Source organism: Phocoena sinus, chromosome 1, assembly GCF_008692025.1.
Source record: "Phocoena sinus isolate mPhoSin1 chromosome 1, mPhoSin1.pri, whole genome shotgun sequence".
Taxonomy (NCBI): Eukaryota; Metazoa; Chordata; class Mammalia; order Artiodactyla; family Phocoenidae; genus Phocoena; species Phocoena sinus.
Genome location: NC_045763.1, coordinates 90,322,669 through 90,342,405, shown reverse-complemented (window position 1 = coordinate 90,342,405; position 19,737 = coordinate 90,322,669). Strand labels below are relative to the sequence as shown.

The 19,737-nt window shown below is 36.2% G+C and overlaps 1 protein-coding gene across 3 annotated transcripts in view; it reads left to right on the top strand.

Annotated features, from left to right (window-relative positions):
* Positions 1-11,590, top strand: part of DPH5 (diphthamide biosynthesis 5) — a 37,152-nt gene extending 25,562 nt beyond the window's left edge. For all 3 annotated transcript variants that reach the window (XM_032604454.1, XM_032604435.1, XM_032604445.1), the window contains exons 5-8: positions 2,246-2,366; positions 7,250-7,289; positions 8,767-8,870; positions 10,667-11,590. In XM_032604454.1, the coding sequence (XP_032460345.1) occupies positions 2,246-2,366; positions 7,250-7,289; positions 8,767-8,870; positions 10,667-10,890 (489 nt within the window). In that variant the 3' untranslated portion in view covers positions 10,891-11,590. The remainder of the gene's footprint in view (positions 1-2,245; positions 2,367-7,249; positions 7,290-8,766; positions 8,871-10,666) is intronic.
* Positions 11,591-19,737: the final 8,147 nt, after the last annotated feature.

The window sequence follows — 19,737 nt, the reverse complement described above, 5'->3', positions numbered from 1 at the left end:
AAAATCCTTTTAAGAATGTAAACGATTGAACTTGTCAGAATTAAATCATAAACATAGTTTCAAATGTTTGGTAATATTTTTGAGCTCACTCCAGTAAGGAGAGCAGTTGGATTATAACACAACACAGCATTTTAGAACATCTTCATATCATCATTATAAACATTATCGTTGTTATATTATCAAATTCCTAACATTTATTGAGTCTTTACTATGGCACTAGGCACTACATACAGTATGTCATTTAATCCTTAACAAAACACATTATTAGGTTTATAATTATTATATCCATTTTGCAAGGGAGTTCCTCCTGAAAGTCACCGAACTAGTCACCATGATCATCCAACTAGTAGGAACCAGAGCCATGACTCCAGAGCTTTTGCCTGCTATGTAAGGTATAAGTGAGACTGCATACTTCATGAGGACCGGAGCGCTGCTTTGCTTCTCACTTTATGCCTGTGCATAGCATAATGCCTGCCACATAGTGGATAACTTATAATAAATTTATTATAAAATATTTGTTGGACAGATTTGCCTCTTATAGAACAACAGTAACAGAAGCCCTCAACAGAGCTAGGCTTAGTCCTTGTAGCTTGGGTGCATATATTCCAGGGATCTTACATTGGAACTCTAAATACATTTATTACAGAGAAACCATGTTAGGTGTGGCTGGAAGGTTTATGACTGAGTTCTGAGAGTTACATGCGTCTTTGTACACTATGAATTCGACTGCCACTGGATAGCATGGCTTCTATGGGGAAATACCTTTTCAGACAATTTTCAAATGGACTTTGGGAATAAAGCCTATTGGTAGGTAGGTTGGAGGTTGTGGCCATATGAGGAATACGATGAACCTTCCCTTGGGATCTCAAAGTCACCATTATGAATATCAGTGATAGTTTTTAAGACCTCAACATATAAAAATTGAGAAAAGTTGAGGTTCTTCAGTGATGGGGGGATGGAGGACTTTGAATGTCCTAGCTTCTCTCTTTCCTCCCTATATGCGTCTTGCAGCAGCTTCTGAAAACTGAGAAGCCTGGGGACAATAATCCCTTCTCCAGACCAGTTTCTTCATTTTTCAAATGAAAAACTTTAGGCTTAGAAAAGTTAGATGATTTCCTGAAGTCACACAGCTGTTTCAATCACACAGCTAATTTACAGCAGAGGACTAGATGTAATTTCCAGCATTTAGTGCTTTCCAGCTCTACTAAAAATTCTTTCAGGCACTCTTTAAATTGAATAATTAAATCTTTATATAACAACTTCAGTGTTATGTTTTACCATGTATTAAGTCTTTGAAAATAAAATCCTTTGTGCAGTACCTAGATAAGAACTAATATAAGCATATTATTCACAGTTTGAATAACTTTTTACATGTTATTTGATTCATACAACCGTGTGGGTTGGAAGGGCATATGTTATCACTGTTCCTATTTTAAGGATTAAGACTTAGAAAGAATAATGTCACACAGCTAACAAGTTGAGGAACCAAAATTCAAAACTAGATTTTCTCAGCATAAGATTTGGAGTTGGACTCACTTAAGTGAGATGTGCAGCCAGCCTGGAAGCAAGTTGGAACAAAGCAAGCTTCTTGGTTGTATAATGGTCAGATGGAGTGGGTGGGCCTCTTGGGGGGAAAGGAGGAGGTTTGGGAAAAGGCCTATCACTGAACTCTATATTGAGGGAATAAACAGTGGGTAAAGTAAGGGAGTAGGTTTTGGGATATGGCTGCAGTGAGTATACAGTGCATGAATTTTACTGAGATGTCATGGTAGAAAGGAGCTTTTCCTCAGACCTAGGTTTTGAGTTTCTTTTTCACTACTAACTAGCTGTGTGACCTTAGGCAAGTCAGTTGATCTTGACAGTGGACTCCTCTGTAAAGTGAGGATAATATTAACTTTGTGAACTGTGCTCTGACTGCTCAAAAGTCTTTTTTTTTTTTTTTTTGGCTTCCTTCTGGTTTCTTTGTATTTCAGTATTTTTAGCAGCTACCTAGCTAAATCATGAAGTAGTTACATATGTTCCCATACTGAATGCAGAAATACTAGAAATCTCCAACTGAAAGGGCATCAGAATGATACCAGCTGCTGTGGATCAAAGAGAATTTTTATTACCTTTTTTTGTGTGTGTGTGACAGACTTGATACCCAGTCCATCTCAAGTTTGGTTCTCGCTTTTTATTTTTATTGTCTATGAAATAGTAGTGAATTGTTCCATCATTAATTAATTTTAGTTTTTATTTTTTCTAGTTGTATAGGTTTGGAGAGACAGTATCTGTTGTTTTTTGGACAGACACTTGGAGACCAGAAAGCTTTTTTGACAAAGTGAAGAAGAACAGACAAAACGGCATGCACACATTATGCTTACTAGGTAAGGGCTGTGGAGTTTCTTTAGGGTGACAATGTGGAGTTGTCATATTGTTCTCATTTTGATTTTGTGTGAAGGTGAAGCTGTTCTGTGGGATACAGGCTAGCTACTCTATGCATGGCATGCTCTTCCCCGTACTCTGTGGAGAAATGAATTTTCTGTTCTAAATACGACATGGCTACTCCTACATACGTGCCGTAGTTCGTGCTGCTGCCTACTTACGCCCTAATAGATCCTCGCCAGCATTCCATCTTTTACCCATTGGTCCATTAAGACCCTGTTCTGGTCAATTTACAGCAATTCAGTAGACGTATTGAGCATTTATTCTTACCACGTTCCATCCTGTCTTCCTTACGGTGTCCTTTGAATACTGCAGTATTAATGCTATCAGAATCACAGAATTATAGATCTGAAAGAGACTCTTGACATCATCTTACTGAAGCCCTATTTTACAGATGAAGTTGAGGCCCAGAGATATTGAATCATTTTCCCACTGTCACCCAGATTATTAGTTGCAGAATTCGTAGAATCTAAATAGCCTGTTATTCACAGCTCTTTTCACTGTGTTATGCGGCCAAATTCTGTTTCCTACCTAGTGTGGAAATGGCTGGGATCACTGTCTTTGTACACTAAGCTGGTGGTACTGATAGAGCTTCAAAAGGGATGGGCTGCGTTTGTCAGCAGAGGTACTGGAATTGTACTGATTCACATTTGCTATCAGTTCCTATTCTACAGTGTGTATTGTAAAAATGCTATAACCAGAGCTATAATCTGTGGCTAGTCAACAGAAAAGAAATAACTGGCATCTTTGATAACTTTGAAATGACACTTATACTTGGGATCAGAAGACAAAATCTGAGTGCTACTATATGCTAGCTAGAGAATATTGTCAACAGTCCTTACCTTTGCCTTCATTTTTATCAAATAGGAATAATCTTTTCTTGCCTCATGGAAGTGTTTAGAGCAGTACTTCTCAATTTGTGGTGAAGGACCAAGTTTTTGTTCTTTTATTTATATATGTGTGTGTGTGTGTAGATATGTGTGTATATACACACATACATAAAATAAATATATGTAAAAATATATTTATTTACTTTTAAGTTTCTAATCTTTTGTGTCAAAGTCAAATTACTGTAGGTGTTTGTAAACACTTATTCTTACTCCTGTAGTTTTTTTTTTATCGTTTATTGGGAACAGAATTCTCACATAGTGGCATCAGTCCTCGGATCATACACTGAATTGCACTGTTTTAGTGATACTGTGTGTGAAGTCACAGCAGAAGAATGTCTGCCACAGCACAGAATCAGGGCAAAGAATGAACCCATGGTTTTGGCCTCTGTAGTAAGTACAGATATTCAGAACATTAGAAAAGACTCCTATTTGCCAAAGGCATTTAAGTTATTTGTATAATATAGACAGTTCTCTATTATTCAATGATATATAATTTGTACATTATCAGAACCTCAATCAATATGTCTCTTTTAAAAGAGAAGACGGTAGAAAAGTTTTACTAATGGTTAGCATTTCTTATAGGGTAGAAATCAGAAATTATCCAGCCGGGGTTAGCAAACTAGCACCCGTGGATCAAATCTAGCCTACTGCCTGTTTTATAAATAAAGTTTAATTAGAACACAGCCATGCTACTTTATTTATGTATTATCTGTGGCTGCTTTCATGCTCCACTGGCAGTGATAAGTAATTTTGACAGAGACATTGTGGCCCTCAGAACCTAAAATATTTACTACCTACTTCTTTACAGAACAAGTTTACTGACTCCTGATCTAAAGTGAAATTCTACCTAATCGGATGTGGTACACCCTGTATCCCCCAATGATTCTCTTTCCCATTACCTTGTATTTTTTTTTTTAAGTCTTACCATCCATCTGAATTATTTTATTAACTTGTTGGTTTTCTTCCCTACTTCATAAGAGCAGGGACTTAAGTCTTGCTAGCTCATTCAGTTCCAGCTAGAATACATTCCTTTTACTCCATTAACATTGACATCTAATTAATTCTAGATCTAGATCAGGCCATGCATGCTTCTCTAACATTTTTTTGGCTTATGGCTATATCCCACAATTAACTGGTATAATAATGTTTTCTTATTTTAGTTTATTATCAGGGCAGTTTAGTAATTCATTATTAATTAGCTTTATAGTTTTGTGTTTAGATTTTCCATGTGGAAAGATACTAGTTTTCCTTTTTTTGTAGTTCCTACTGGCGGGCCGACTGTAACACACTTGTTAATTCATGTGGAATATGCCATTAGATATATCCATCATGTTATCTTAAACTTAGATCCAATTAAGGCCAGCAGTATGGTAGAAAGTCAAACTAGAAGGATGTGAGAAGGATAGCTGTTAACTGGACTTTTATTAAAGGCAGAAGTAGAAGTATATGCAACTGAGGGATAAAAAACAAGGATTCATTGGAACTCAGGTGCTAAAAAGCATGTGTGTGTGTGTGTGTGTGTGTGTGTGTGTGTGTGTGTGTGTGTTTTACAACAGAACTGAGGTTTTAAAACAGAATGGGGAGAAAAGTAGTCTTAAGAGGCAAGCTACCTGATAACATCTTCATGTATCATAAACAATGGGGGAAAGGAGGAAAAATAGGATTTATCTTTTGGAAGCTTTGGAAGGACAGAAAATCAGTTTACAGTATTTATTAAGTATTTACTGTATGCCCAATGTGGAGTTAGGTTCTTCTGGAATACTAAGGAAGTATTAGACATGGGTCCTGCCCTCAGGGTTTTGAAATCTAGTTGGAACTAATGTGCTGTGTACATGAAAGTTTATAGAACAGTTAAGTTCTATTGTATGGAGAGGCAGGAAGGACAGACCAGAACTTTGGCTCTTGAACTCTCTCTAAGAGCTGCCTCTTTTCTTGGCTTTCCTGGGAAAAGACAAACAAGGTTAAACAATATATCTTCCTTGCTCCATTAACAAAAACAGGAACAAGGTGTGAAGTATAAGATATCATGATTCCAAATTCTCAAACCATAGATCTCATCATTTAATCACCTGGAATTCTCATTATTCAAATTAGTACCTATTTATTGAATGCCTGCTATGGGCCATGCCCTTGTAGGAATTATGTCATGGTATGAAACCATAGAGAATTTAAAATTTACTTGGAAGGATAAGACTGCTGTATATAATGTAATTAGAGATTAATAAAATACAGCATTAATTGTATGGATATTTCAGAGGACAAAGAGCATTTAAGAGGAAGTCAGTAAACGCTTTCTGAAGGAGCTGGGACTTTTACTCTACTTAAAGGGTAGATAGTTTAAGATGGGCTGGTGGTAGTAGAGCCATGTGGACAAATTTATTCAGTAGAATTTATGGAGTATCTACTAGGTACTTTGCATTATGCTAGGTGCTGGTACTAAGATGAATAGGAGAGGCTTACATTCTAGCAAATAGAAGTAGAAAGGAATAATTATGGCCTGTGTGAAGACAAGGGAAAAGTATCAAGATAGGTCTGGCTTGAGATTAATTCACTAATGCAGTCTTATGTTCAATTAAAAAGCATTTGCCTGTAAAAATTCTCCCCAACCCTCTTAATTTTTAAAATCAAATTCTGTAGAGCATATCAGTAAAAAAGTAAATATATTGAAGATATTAAATTAAAAACTTAAGTATGACAACATTTCAGAAGCTCAAGGTGAATACATTAATAAATGTGTTTAATTTTTAAAAAACATTACAACTACTGTGTAAAGGAGCTCAAAGTCAACTTATATATCATTAATTGTATTGCAGGCCATATTTCAATAATAGATATACATTTTTTCCTATATGTGCCAGACAACTGGAAATATTAAATAATTAATGATATTTCGAACCTGAAAAATATATTCACTGCTGGTTCCAAGAACATTTAGCAATACATGTAAGGGATTATCTCTGGAGTATTTTCCAAGCAAATACTTAGTATCCTTTATGAGAAAAACTTTTATAATCACTTGGGAAAGCTGTAGAAGTCTATCAGAAAGACCCCGCAGTTGCACTATATTTATTTTTGCAAAAACAAACTTTGACTGAACCATTTGTTTTCAGCATGTAGAACAGGAAGCAGCTGTCGCTCTTGCTGTTGTGTGCTGAGTTCCTGTGAGGATGTAGAGTGATTCTGCTTTTTTACCTTCTACCGAATTGTTTAGCTGAGCATCAGTGATTAAAAAGCGTAAAGGATCAAATCTTTGTGATGCTTGCATTGTCAAGCTTTATTAGAGCAAAGACTACGTGGGTTTTGGCCGCTGTGGTAGCCCTGTACCTGGCTACCAGTCAGTGCTCAGGAAATCCCAATTAAAGTATGAATACTTGGTATTAAAGTATTCATAAGTTATTAGGCATGTCTTACCATTCACAAGAAAGCAAAAGTCTTTTCAAAATGTGGTAAGAATTTTCTTTTATTTATGTTACATGCATTGAAGCTTATATTCTAGTGCCTGAAAAATAGGTAAGAAGAGGAACATAACAAGACTTTTCAGTTGGTTCTATGCAGTTACCACCTAATAGAAATGAACACAAAAATTTTGATTAGCTGTTTGGTAGTGTATATGCCAATATTTATCTGACTCTTTCCTGTGTCTTCTTTTCCAAGAGGAAATTCGATCCTTTCAGGATGGTCTCAGGGCCAACTTCATGTTTGTTTTCTAACTAATGACATTTACACAACCACAAGCTTCCCTTCTTCCTCATATTTCCTTTAAAAAGTGGCCAGATACAAGTGTGAGGAACGATTGTCATAGACTCAATCAAATTAGCATTTTGGAGACTTGAGAATAATGTCTACCACAAACTTAGGTGACTCAGTTGAAGTTTACACGTAGGATTTTGGATAAAGTAGTTAATTAAAAGAGAACTATTTTTTACTTCCTACAGACATCAAAGTAAAGGAGCAGTCTTTGGAAAATCTAATCAAGTAAGTTCTTATTCTGAGAATGCTTACATCTACTTTAATTCCGTGAACAATAAGTTCTACTTAAATAACATGAGTTCTAAAGATTGTTGAAAATCAGTTTTCAGTAACAGTGTAAAATTAAATACTTTCAATCTTATGAAATGATAAGCAGTGTGATAGATAGAGTGGAAATAGCAATAGATTTCTTGGGTCAGTACTGAGAACAGTGGTTGGCACCGGATAGGCACTCAGTAAATATTTGTGGAATGAGTTAATTGGGAGTCAGAAGACACGGGTTTGAGTCTTGAGTTGGCCTCTGGTTATGTGCTCTTGGGCAAGTTACTTCCATTTCTGAGCTGTATTTTCTTCATTTGTATAATGCGAGTACTAACCCCTTTTGCCTGTAAATGCAGTGTCCCATACAGTAGCTGCTACCCACGTGTAACTAATGGGCACTTTAAATATGTATGGCTAATGTAACTGAGGAACTGAATTTATAATTTAATTTTAATTAAATTAAAACATACTCAACTTAGTTAATAGAAAACATTTAAGTATATTTAAAACAATTCAGTATGTAAATCTACTTTTACAACCATGAATTTTATGAAATCTAAATACAGACCAAGTATTTCCAATGAAAATTTAACATTTGAATTAAGAGGTGCTAATATATAAAATACATTCCAGATTTCAAAGACTTAGTACAAAAACAATCTTTAATAATTTTTATAGGAATAAATGTTGAAATATAACATTCTGGATCTATTGGGTTAACTAAACATACTAAAGTTAATTTTTTCTTTTTTTTACTTTTATTAATGTAGAGTCTATAGAAAATTTAAATTTATGTTTACTGCTTGCATTATATTCCTCTTGGAGAGTGCTGACTTATAGAATTGTTCTGAGAGTCAGTAAAATAATCTATATGAACTGTTTTGTAAACTGCAAAAACAGTGTTTTTATTTTGATCATTGGGCAAATGTGGTAGGCTTTTGAGGCATATGGAAGTAAACATCTTATCCTCCAAGATTTTGAGATATTTATCTCTTTAGTTTACTTTTTTTAGAGGAAGATGTGAAAAGAGGGATATGTGGTTTAAACATGGTAATAAAAATGAACACTATAGAACCTGATTAAACTGAGGTATAGAACAAATTGCCACTTATTTTGAATTATTTTTGCCTGAAGTATCACTTTGAATAAAAGTAACTTTGATTTAAACATTTATCTTTTAAGTTGTTGGACTTTTATTTCTGCCAGCATTTCAGTGAGATGAGAGGGCATTTGAAGTAGAACAATGAAAAAAGCTTAAGAAACTTAAGATAAATGATCACTGTATCCGTGCTTTAATGTATACTTAAAGTGGGTAACAAGCAACCGCTTCAAACGTAAGGTAGACTATGGTAATTGAGTATACCTTGGGGAGTAACTGTGTTAAAAACGTATTGTGTAATTTCATGGCTAAGAACAGTGGCATCTAGTTTTACACTTACAGGGGAAGAAAGATCTATGAACCTCCTCGTTATATGAGTGTAAACCAAGCAGCCCAGCAACTTCTGGAGATTGTTCAGAATCAGCGAATACGAGGAGAAGAACCAGGTACTGAAGAACCTTAAAAGGGCTCTCGTATTCCCCTACTGTTACACTGAGATGTGTATGTAACGTCTGACATACACACACATATACATATACCAACACCACTGAAGTGAGAGTCGGTGTGTTTGCATTGTATTTTTCCATGTCACTTTTTTTCAACATTACCTTAAATCTCATAAGCTGAATGTTCTACTGAAAGAAAAATAATGGAGTTCCTTCTAGTAAAATTAATATCATTCTAGAAAGTAAGGATTTTTTACAAATTAACTATAAATCAGCTTTTATGTAAATATGTTAACGTAAATATTTTGGTAAAATACAGAACTTCCATTTTAGCCCAAATCTATGGTAAACTCTGTCCTGTAAAAGTATACTTATTCTACTTTTTCTCATTCTCAACAATGAGACCAGGTATAGTTTTCTTCAGGATAAAGACAAGAGAATTTATCCTTATATTCCTAATATCTAGACATAGTATTAATAGATGTGGTATATCATGAAATGTTCACTGTCAGTAGGTTTTTATTGAGACGTTCTTAAATTAATCTGTCATTATATTCTGTTGTAAGGTGCTGACTGGCTTTGAGCACCTATTTCTTGATAGAAAAGATACATGAAGAGATTCTTGAATAACATTGGCCTCAGTAGGCCTTGTTAAAGTCATGAAACAAATAATCTGCAAGGGTGCTCTATATCCATACTTATGCACAGAGTTCCTTACATGCCAGCTTGTCCTTGTAGAAATCATTTGCCCCGTTTTGACCATTTTTCAATCAGGACAGCTTTCCCAACTAAACAAAACCACAAGAGCGTCAGCCCTTCAGCTGTCAGGCCAGAGTGAATAATACTAAAGTTCACTAATGTTGGTTATTTTGAACTTAAAAGCATAAGGGGGCTTCCCTGGTGGCACAGTTGTTGAGAGTCCGCCTGCCGATGCAGGGGACACGGGTTCGTGCCCCGGTCCAGGAAGATCCCACATGCCGGGGAGCAGCCGGGCCCGTGAGCCATGGCCGCTGAGCCTGTGCGTCCGTCCGGAGCCTGTGCTCCACAACGGGAGAGGCCACAACAGTGAGAGGCCCACATACCGCAAAAAAAAAAAAGCATAAGGAATGTCATAATGCCTATTATTTGTTAAGGGCTATGTAGTTTACTAAGTACTTTCATATCTATTATCTTAGCCCTTAAACCACCATTTATGACAGATAGTATTCCACTAAAAAAAAACTGAAGTTTGTTACATAGCTAGGTGGCCAAGCACAGACTCAGATGTGTGTATTTAGCTTATAATCCCCTGGTTTTTCCAGTATATCTTGGCCAATGTGAATATATCTCAAACATTTTATTTAAAATGTAAGCATGTGAGGCCACAACAGTGAGAGGCCCGGGTATCGCAAAAAAAAAAATAATAAATATATATATATATATATATATATATATATATATATATATATAAACATGTAATAAATATTGTTCACTCGGAACTTGAAGACAAACACTATGCAATAGAGTATGGATACAGGAATTATTCAAGTCCTAAAAATTTAAACTAAGGTAAGTCTTTGGAATTCTGAAAGGGTAAAGTTAGGCAGTACTACTTTACTTTATATGTCAGGTAGTACAAATAATTTAGAAAAGCCTTAGATAAATCAGTAGATAGTGTGTCCATAATGAGTGATTAAGGAGATGTAATATATTTGGGTCTTCTTTAAATGTACTTTGGTACTAGTGTAAGTTTGAATGGATTCAGGATAATGCATTTGCTGAATTGAATGGTGGTATCTTTTTTTTTATTTTAATAGCAGTCACCGAGGAGACACTCTGTGTTGGCTTAGCCAGGGTTGGAGCTGAAGACCAGAAAATTGCAGCAGGCACTTTGCAGCAAATGTGTACTGTGGACTTGGGAGGACCATTACATTCCTTGATTATCACAGGAGGCAGCTTGCATCCACTGGAGATGGAGATGCTAAGTCTGTTTTCCATCCCAGAAAAGAGCTCAGAATCCCAAAGCATTGATGGACTCTGAACTTAGGCATTTTATTGTTAGATGTTAATTTCAGTTATATATGCGCATACACATATTTGTATAACAAATCAAACAGGTCTTTTGGTTTACCTAGTATGTATAAAACGAGTGACCAAGAAGAAAGATGCTGACTCAACAGTGCTTGGTTTCCTTTGGCAATGAGTTTTTTCCCTATGATGTCATCGTTTTTGCTGCTATTTTGGCAGTTTTTCAGGATGTACATACATGGAGCAGACCATGCTGGAAAACTTAGAGATAGACATCCATCGACAGAATCATTTAAAAGCAATTTTTGTTTATGAAATCAGTTGATAAAAGGTGGAACTTTCTTCTTTCTTAAAAAGTCAGATGTCCTGACTGCAAGATAAGTTGTCCTGACAGCATTTGGTATTAATGCATATAAACAGAGGTGGGAAGAATAAGTCCCCACCCAACAGTCCTACTTACTTAAAGCTCAGCTGAGCACATGCCACAACATGACATCATTTTGAATTGCCTTGTCTTGTTTAGCTGATGTCCTAATTATGTGCCTCATATTCTGCTGTATTTTGGAGGTTATATAATTGTTGAATTATAAATGTTCAGCCAGCCATGTACAGTTGCTGTCTGGTTTTAAGTAGCATCTTTCACATCCAAGCTGACAAATGGAAAACTTGCTGACTACAAAATAAAATCTTTAAAAATTTACGTTTGAAAACAACAGTGGATTGGTCAAGATTTATCATCTCTCTTAACAGTTTATATGCCTCTGTATGTATGCGAGTAGCCACATTCTTCTTCCTAGCTGTAAATCACACTCCATTTATTATGTTTCATGACTATGAAGTCTCATACTTTTGTCAGTTTATAACAGAAATAGCTTTGCTACATGTTAGTTTAGTTGGTCTAACTCTGAGTACAGTTGACCCTTGAACAACACAGGTTTGAACTGTGTAGGTCTGCATATACGCAGATTTTTTTTCACTAAATACATACTGCAGTACTACACAATCCATGGTTGGTTGAATCCTCAGATGGTTGAATCCATGGATGTGGAACCAGGGATGTTTTCAACTGCATGGAGGGTCAGTATCCCTAACCCCAACATTGTTCGAGGTCAATCAATTGTGTTTTCATGGCCTAATCAACTTATCTGAACTCTTTGTTCAGTAGATTCATAGGAAGTTGAGCAACTACTTCCCTACTTTCTGAAAGCATCAATTAAGAAGAGATTATTTTGAGTTGTTTCATTTCATTTGAGATAAAAGATATTTTAATATATGTGAAACATTCTGTTTTCACTATGTTGGACGAAAAAGAGGAGAGAAACAAGGGCATTTAAGTACCAGTTCTGTATTGTTTTTTTTCTAAGGTGTTAAACAATGAAGAATTATAAAGTGAAGGCCTTCTGGTTTTGGTAGTGGTGGAATAGCTTGTAATGTACAAACCCTCCCAATTATAAACTCTGGAAAAATATAATAAATAACTGTCTAAAGGCACTGGGGAGTGACCAGAAGCAGCCTGAGAACTATGCTTATATGACTTTTCCCTCAGGGCATTCACCAGTCTGTCTGGTGAGGGGGTGGCTAGAACTGAAGAGAAAGTTGCAGTCTTAATGACTTGAGGTATTGGAGGAATTGGGGGCTGCTTGAGGAGCTGTAAATTGAAGGAGGAAATTCTAGAAATGAAGGTGGCACTGATGGAGGAGACTTCCAATCTGCATATGATTTCCTCTTAAGTCTTTTTTTTTTTTTTTGTGGTACGCGCGGCTCTCACTATTGTGGCCTCTCCCATTGCGGAGCACAGGCCCCGGACGTGCAGGCTTAGCGGCCACGGCTCACAGGCCCAGCTGCTCCGTGGCATGTGGGATCTTCCCGGACCGGGGCACGAACCCGTGTCCCCTGCATTGGCAGGCAGACTCTCAACCACTGTGCCACCAGGGAAGCCCTCCTCTTAAGTCTTTGACTAACTCCTGCATTGTGCATGTGCACGGAAGATTCTAGTGAACCAGGTGGAAAGCCATAGCTGGAAGGCTGAAAAAGCTGAGCAGAGATTGTTGCTCTCAGTTGCAAGAGAAAACAGAATTTGAATCCCAACAAGCTAGAAGGCTTGGTAAGTACCTTAGGCTTTCCCTCAAATCCCTAGAATGGTTGTGTATTATCAGAAAAGGCTGTGCCCAGCACTAAGGATTTGTGCTAAAACTAAAGACAAAATCTTTAACATAATGTAAAATCAAGCTTCCATAAAATCAAGGTGATTAGCCAATAATTTAACTGCCTGCTAGAACAAAGCTTATTACTTCCGGAGCATAACAAAATGAATCAATCTATCAACAATGCCTAGAATACTATAAAATATTATGAGGCATGCAATGAAACAGGAAAATATGACTTATGGTCAAAAAGAGAAAAGCACACAGTAAAACGAGATCCCAACATAATCCAGATATTAGAATTCTCAGACAAGGATTTCAAAGCAGCTATTAGAACTATGTTTGAGGATGAAAAGGAAAAGTGGTTGTAATGAATTAATATAAATTGTACGCTCAGCAGAGAATTGGAAACAAAAAGAAATCCCCGAATGGTTGGACTTAACAACAGAGTGCAGATGATAGATGAATAGAAATTATTGATATCTATCTGAGGAATAAAGAAAAAAGGTTAGAGGGAAGAAAAAAAAAGCACAGAACCTCAGTGCCATGTGGGGCAATATCAAGCAGTCCAACAAAGATGTAACTGGATCCCCAGAAGAACAGAAAGGAAATAGGGTAGAAAAAGTACGAGTAGGTAAAGGCCAAATTTTACCCAAGTTTGGTGAAACTATGAATATACAGATCCAATAAATTTAGTGAACTCCAAGCAGAATAAATGTAGAGAAAACCACACCTAACACATCATAGTTAAAACTGATGAAAACCAAAGATAAGAGAGAATCTTAAAAGCCACCAAAAGTGGTATTGGGGAACCCACCAGGGAATAACAAAAACTGACTACTCATCAGAAATAGTGGAGGTCATAAGACAATGGAAAGACAAAATCTTTACACAAATTCAAAAGCAAAACAAAACGCTTATCAATCCAGTGTTCTATATCCAGTAAAAATTTCCTTCAAAAATAAAGGCAAAATAAAGCAATCTTCATGAAAACAGAATTTGTCACTAGCAGACCTGCACTGCGAGGAAAGCCGAGGGAGAATTTTTGGGCTGAAGGTAAATGACGTCGGCTAGAAGGAAGGAAATAATAAGTATGTAAGTATAAATGACTATCAGGTTTTGTTTGCTTCATGTTTTTAAAAGACAACTGACAATTTAACATAGCATTGTGGCATATATGTAGCTGTAAAATATATGCAAACAATAACACAAGTTGCAGGGGGTAAAGGGAATTGTACAGTTGCATCATTATAATTATGCAGGTTGTTACATTTTATTTGAAGTAGACTGATAAGGTAAGGGTATGTATTATAATCCCTTGTCAACTACTATCAAAAAAACACACATGGCAGAAGTAAAAAAAAACATTAAGGAATTAAAATTGAATACTAAAAGATGCATGGTTAGCTAAAAGAGGGCAGGAAAGGAGGAAATAAAGGTCAAAAAACATAGGACAAAGAGAAAACAAATAGTAGAATGGTAGAGTTAAATTCAAACAAACCAATAATTGCTTAAATGTAAATTAGGTAGTCTGATGAAAAGGACTAGATTTTTTTTTAAAGGCTCAACGAAATGTCTCTAAGCATTAAACTTGAAATATAAAGACAGGATGAAAGTAGAAGAATGGGGAAAAATAGACCATACAAACAGTAAGCATAAGAAAACAAGGGACTCTATTAACATAAAGCAAAATGGACTTCAAAAGAAGGAGTATACTGGAGATAAAGAAAGACTTTTCATAAAGAGGAAAGGGGCAGTTCATGAAGAAGACATATCCTAAACGTGTATGCATTGAATACCAGCTTGAAAATACATGAGGCAAAAATAGACAAAACTGAAGGACGATATAGACAAATCTACAAAGTTGGGGATTTTAACAATCTTCTCTCAGCAACTGATAGAAGTAAACAAAACCAGTAAAAATGTTGATTGGACAGCACCAACAATTTGGGTCAAACTGATCACTACAGCTAACAGTGGTAGACTAGACATTATTTTCAAGCACATATGAAACATTCACCAAAGTAGACCATATGCTTGGCCATTGACCACAATGGAATTAAATTTTAAATTGCTGACAAAAAGATGTCTATAAAAGTCCCAAATATTTGGAGATAAAACAGTATTTATTTTTAACTGAATAAAAACAGAAACATAAAATGTGAAAATTTGTGGGATGCAGACCTTCGAAATTTATGCAGATGCAGTGCTTAGAAATTTATTGCTTTAGAATAGAAAAGAAAGTTTTAAAATCAATAATGTTTTCATTTTAGAAAGCTAGAAAAAGAAAAGCATATTAAGCACTAACTAGAAGGAAGCAAATACTGAACATAAGAGCAGAAATTGGTGAAATAGGAAATGGACAAACAGTAAAGAAAATTAAAGCCAATAGAATGTCAGAATTTTTAAAGGCTAACAGCAGTGAAAGCTACCAGGATATGGAGTAACTGAAAATCTCAGTATTGGTAGGAATATAAATCGGCACAATTACTTTGGAAAATAACTGGCAGTTTCTTATAAATTAAACATACACTTGCCCCCTGAACTAGCAAAACCAGTCCTACGTATTGACTCAAAAGAAATGAAGGGCTTCCCTGGTGGCGCAGTGGTTGGGAGTCCGCCTGCCGATGCAGGGGACGCGGGTTCGTGCCCCGGTCCGGGAGGATCCCGCATGCCGCGGAGTGGCTGGGCCCGTGGGCCACGGCCAGTGGGCCTTGCGCGTCCGGAGCCTGTGCTCCGCAATGGGAGAGGACAAAACAGTGAGAGGCCCCCGTACCACAAAAAAAAAAAAAAAAAAGGAAAACACACTGACAAAAAATAGTCTGTGAATGTTTATAACTTTGTATATTTATTCATTTATAGCCCCAAACTGGAACCAAGCCACGTGTCCATTACAAGAGAATGCATTTAAAAATTGTGTGTTTTACGATGGAATATTACTTGGCCATAAAACAGAATGAGCTATTGACTCACACACAGACATGAGTGAATTTCAAAAACATGTTAGGTGAAAGAAACCAGACACAAAATTGTACTGTACACTTCCATCTATATGAAGTACAGCAACAGGCAAAACTAATTAAAAGAAAACAGTGGTTACTTATGGAGAGAGTGAAGAGTGACTGGAAGGGGACAGAAAGGAACCAGGGTCATGAAAAGTTTCTGTATCTTGATGGGGTTTTGGTTGTATGGGTATAAACATTTATCAAAATTCACTCAGTTATATAGATTTAGGATCTGTGCATTTTTCTGTGTTAGGATTACCAGATAACACAGGGTATGCATTTAAATTGAATTTCAGATAAACAATGAATAATTTTTTTAAATACAAATATGTCCCATTCAATATTTGGGACACATTTATACTAAAAAAAAAAAAAAGATTATTTGTTTGAAATTGAATTGAGTGCCTATGTTTTTATTTGCTAAATCTGGTAACTCTAATCTGTATGTAATTTAACCTCAATTTAAATGAAATTGTAAAATGAAAAATGTACACTATTCATCAGCTGAAAAAGGATGAATGTTATTGGTTTTGGTCTACTATTGTGGAATCCCAGTGTTTTGGCCATTAAAGTTGAAACACCTAAACACTACAATCATTTGTTTGTTTAATAGTTGTTAGCCCTTTAATACTATTAATACTATTATTTTTAATGCTATTTTAAACAATCATACAGTGAAATCACTCTCATAATCCAGATACAGAATAGTTCTATCACCCAGAAAATCTCCCTCACCCTATCCCTTCATATTCACCCCTCTACCCACCTATAATCCCTTGTAACCATTGAGCTGATCTTTCTCTATAGTTCTGTCTTTTTGAGCATGTCATATAAATGAAACCGGCTTCTTTCAAAACAAAATGCTTTTAAAATTTATCCAAGTTATTGCATATATAAAAAGTTCATTCTTTTTTATTTTTTATTGCTAAGTAGTAGTCTCATGTATAGATACACTGTAGTTTATCCATTCACTATTTGAACGAGATTTGGGTTTTTCCAATTTTTAGCAATTACATATAGAGTTGTTAAAATATTCACATACAGGGCTTCCCTGGTGGCGCAGTGGTTGAGAGTCCGCCTGCCGATGCAGGGGATGAGGGTTCGCGCCCCGGTGTGGGAAGATCCCACATGCCGTGGAGCGGCTGGGCCCGTGAGCTATGGCTGCTGAGCCTGCGCATCCGGAGCCTGTGCTCCGCAACGGGAGAGGCCACAACAGTGAGAGGCCCGCGTACCCCAAAAAAAAAAAAAAATAAAAAAATAAAAAAAAAAAAAAAAAAAAAAAAATATTCACATACAGGCTTTTGTGTGTACGTTAAGTTTTTATTTCTCTAGAGAAATAGGCAGGAGTGCAATTGCTGGTCATATGGTAAATGTACATTTAAGTTTATAAGAAACCGCCAAAATGATTTCCAGAGTGGCTGTGTCATTTTGCATTGCTGCAAGCAGTGTAAGATGCCCATTGCTCTGTATTTTTGTCAGCACTTCATATTGGCAATATTTTTATTTTAGCTATTCTGATAGGTGTGTTGTGGTATGTCATCTTAGTTTTAATTTGCATTTTCCTAATGGCTAATGATGTTGAACATCTTTTCATGTGCTTATTTACCATTTTATAACCTATTTAATGAAGCATCTGTTCATGCCTTCTGCCCACTTTTAATTTGAATTGTTTTCTTATGGTTAAAGTTTGAGTGTTCTTTCTTGCTTTAGGCTGCGTTGCGTCTTCGTTGCAGCACATGGGCTCTTCGATGCACGTGGGCCCTTCATTGTGGTGCATGGGCTCTCAAGTTGCAGCGTGCGGGCTTTCTCTAGTTGCAGCATGGGCTCTAGAGCACGTGGACTCAGTAGTTGAGATGTGCCGGCTTAGTTGCAGTATGTGGGATCCTAGTTCCCTGACTGGGGATAGAACCTAGGCCCCCTCCATTGGAGCGTGAGTCTTAGCCACTGGGCAACCAGAGAAGTCCCAAGTTTTCAGTACTTTATAAATTCTGGATACAAGTTCTTTGTCAGATTGTGATTTGCAAATATTTCCTCCCAATCTCTGGCTTCTCCTTTCATTCCCTTAACCATGTCTTTGGCAAAGCGAAAGTTTTTCATTTTGATGAAATCCGGTTTATTACTTTTTTTTGTATAGATCATGTTGCTGTTACCATGTATAAGAACCTATCACCAAACTCTAGGACATGTAGATTTTATCCTATGCTTTCTTCTAAAATTTTTACAGTTTTGCAGCTTACATTTAGATCTGTAATACATTTTGTTAATTTTCTTATGAAGTGTGAGTTTTAGATGAAGGTTCATCTTTTGTTTCTTTTTGTTTTTGTTTTGCATATAGATATTCAATTGCTCCAACACCATTTGTTTAAAAAGACCGTCTCTATTGAATTATTTCTGCCCTGTTGTCAAAAATCAGTTGGCCATATTTGTTTTGACCATATTTGTGTGAATCTATTTCTGAACTCTTTGCTATTCTGTCAGTCTATGTCTCTTTCCCTTCTATAATACTACACTGTCTTGATTTCTTAGTTTTATGGTAAACCTTAAAAAACAGCTAGTGTAATTCCTCTAGTTTCTTTCTTTTTTCAAAATTGCATCTGTTTCAGTTCTTTTGCCTTTCTATATAAATGTTAGAATTAGCTTCTTGATATCTATATAAAGCTTGCGAATTTTGATTGTAATTATTTGATTATGTTGCGTTTCATGTGGATATTTTAGGGTTTATCCTTTGAGGGTTTGCTCAGCTTCTTGAATCTGTAGGTTTATGTCACCAAATTCAGGAAGTTACCAGCCATTATTTCTTCAAATATTTTTTCAGCAGTGTATGTATGCTTCATCACTGTATGCAGAGTGATGCATACAGTGGACTTGTATGGACTTGATGGACTTGTCCTCGAGTCCATTCTCTATGTCTGCATCTTTATTCCTGTCCTACCCCTACGTTCTTCAGAACCTTTTTTTTTTTTAGAGTCCATATATATGTGTTAGCATATGGTATTTGTTTTTCTCTTTCTGACTTACTTCATTCTGTATGACAGACTCTAGGTCCATGCACCTCACTACAAATAACTCAATTTCATTTCTTTTTATGGCTAATATTCCATTGTATATATGTGCCACATCTTCTTTATCCATTCATCTGTCGATGGACACTTAGGTTGCTTCCATGTCCTGGCTATTGTAAATAGAGCTGCAATGAACATTGTGGTACATGACACTTTTTGAATTATGGTTTTCTCAGTGTATTTGCCCAGTAGTGGGATTGCTGGGTCATATGGTAGTTCTATTTTTAGTTTTTTAAGGAACGTCCATACTGTTCTCCATAGTGGCTGTATCAATTTACATTCCCACCAACGGTGCCAGAGGGTTCCCTTTTCTCCACACCCTCTCCAGCATTTATTGTTTGTAGATTTTTTGATGATGGCCATTCTGACTGGTGTGAGGTAATACGTCATTGCAGTTTTGATTTGCATTTCTCTAATGATTAGTGATGTGGAGCATCCTTTCATGTGTTTGTTGGCAATCTGTATGTCTTCTTTGGAGAAATGTCTATTTAGGTCTTCTGCCCATTTTTGGATTGGGTTGTTTGTTTTTTTGATATTGAGCTGCATGAGCTGCTTGTATATTTTGGAGATTAATCCTTTGTCAGTTGCTTCTTTTGCAAATATTTTCTCCCATTCGGAGGGTTGTCTTTTCATCCTTTTTATGATTTCC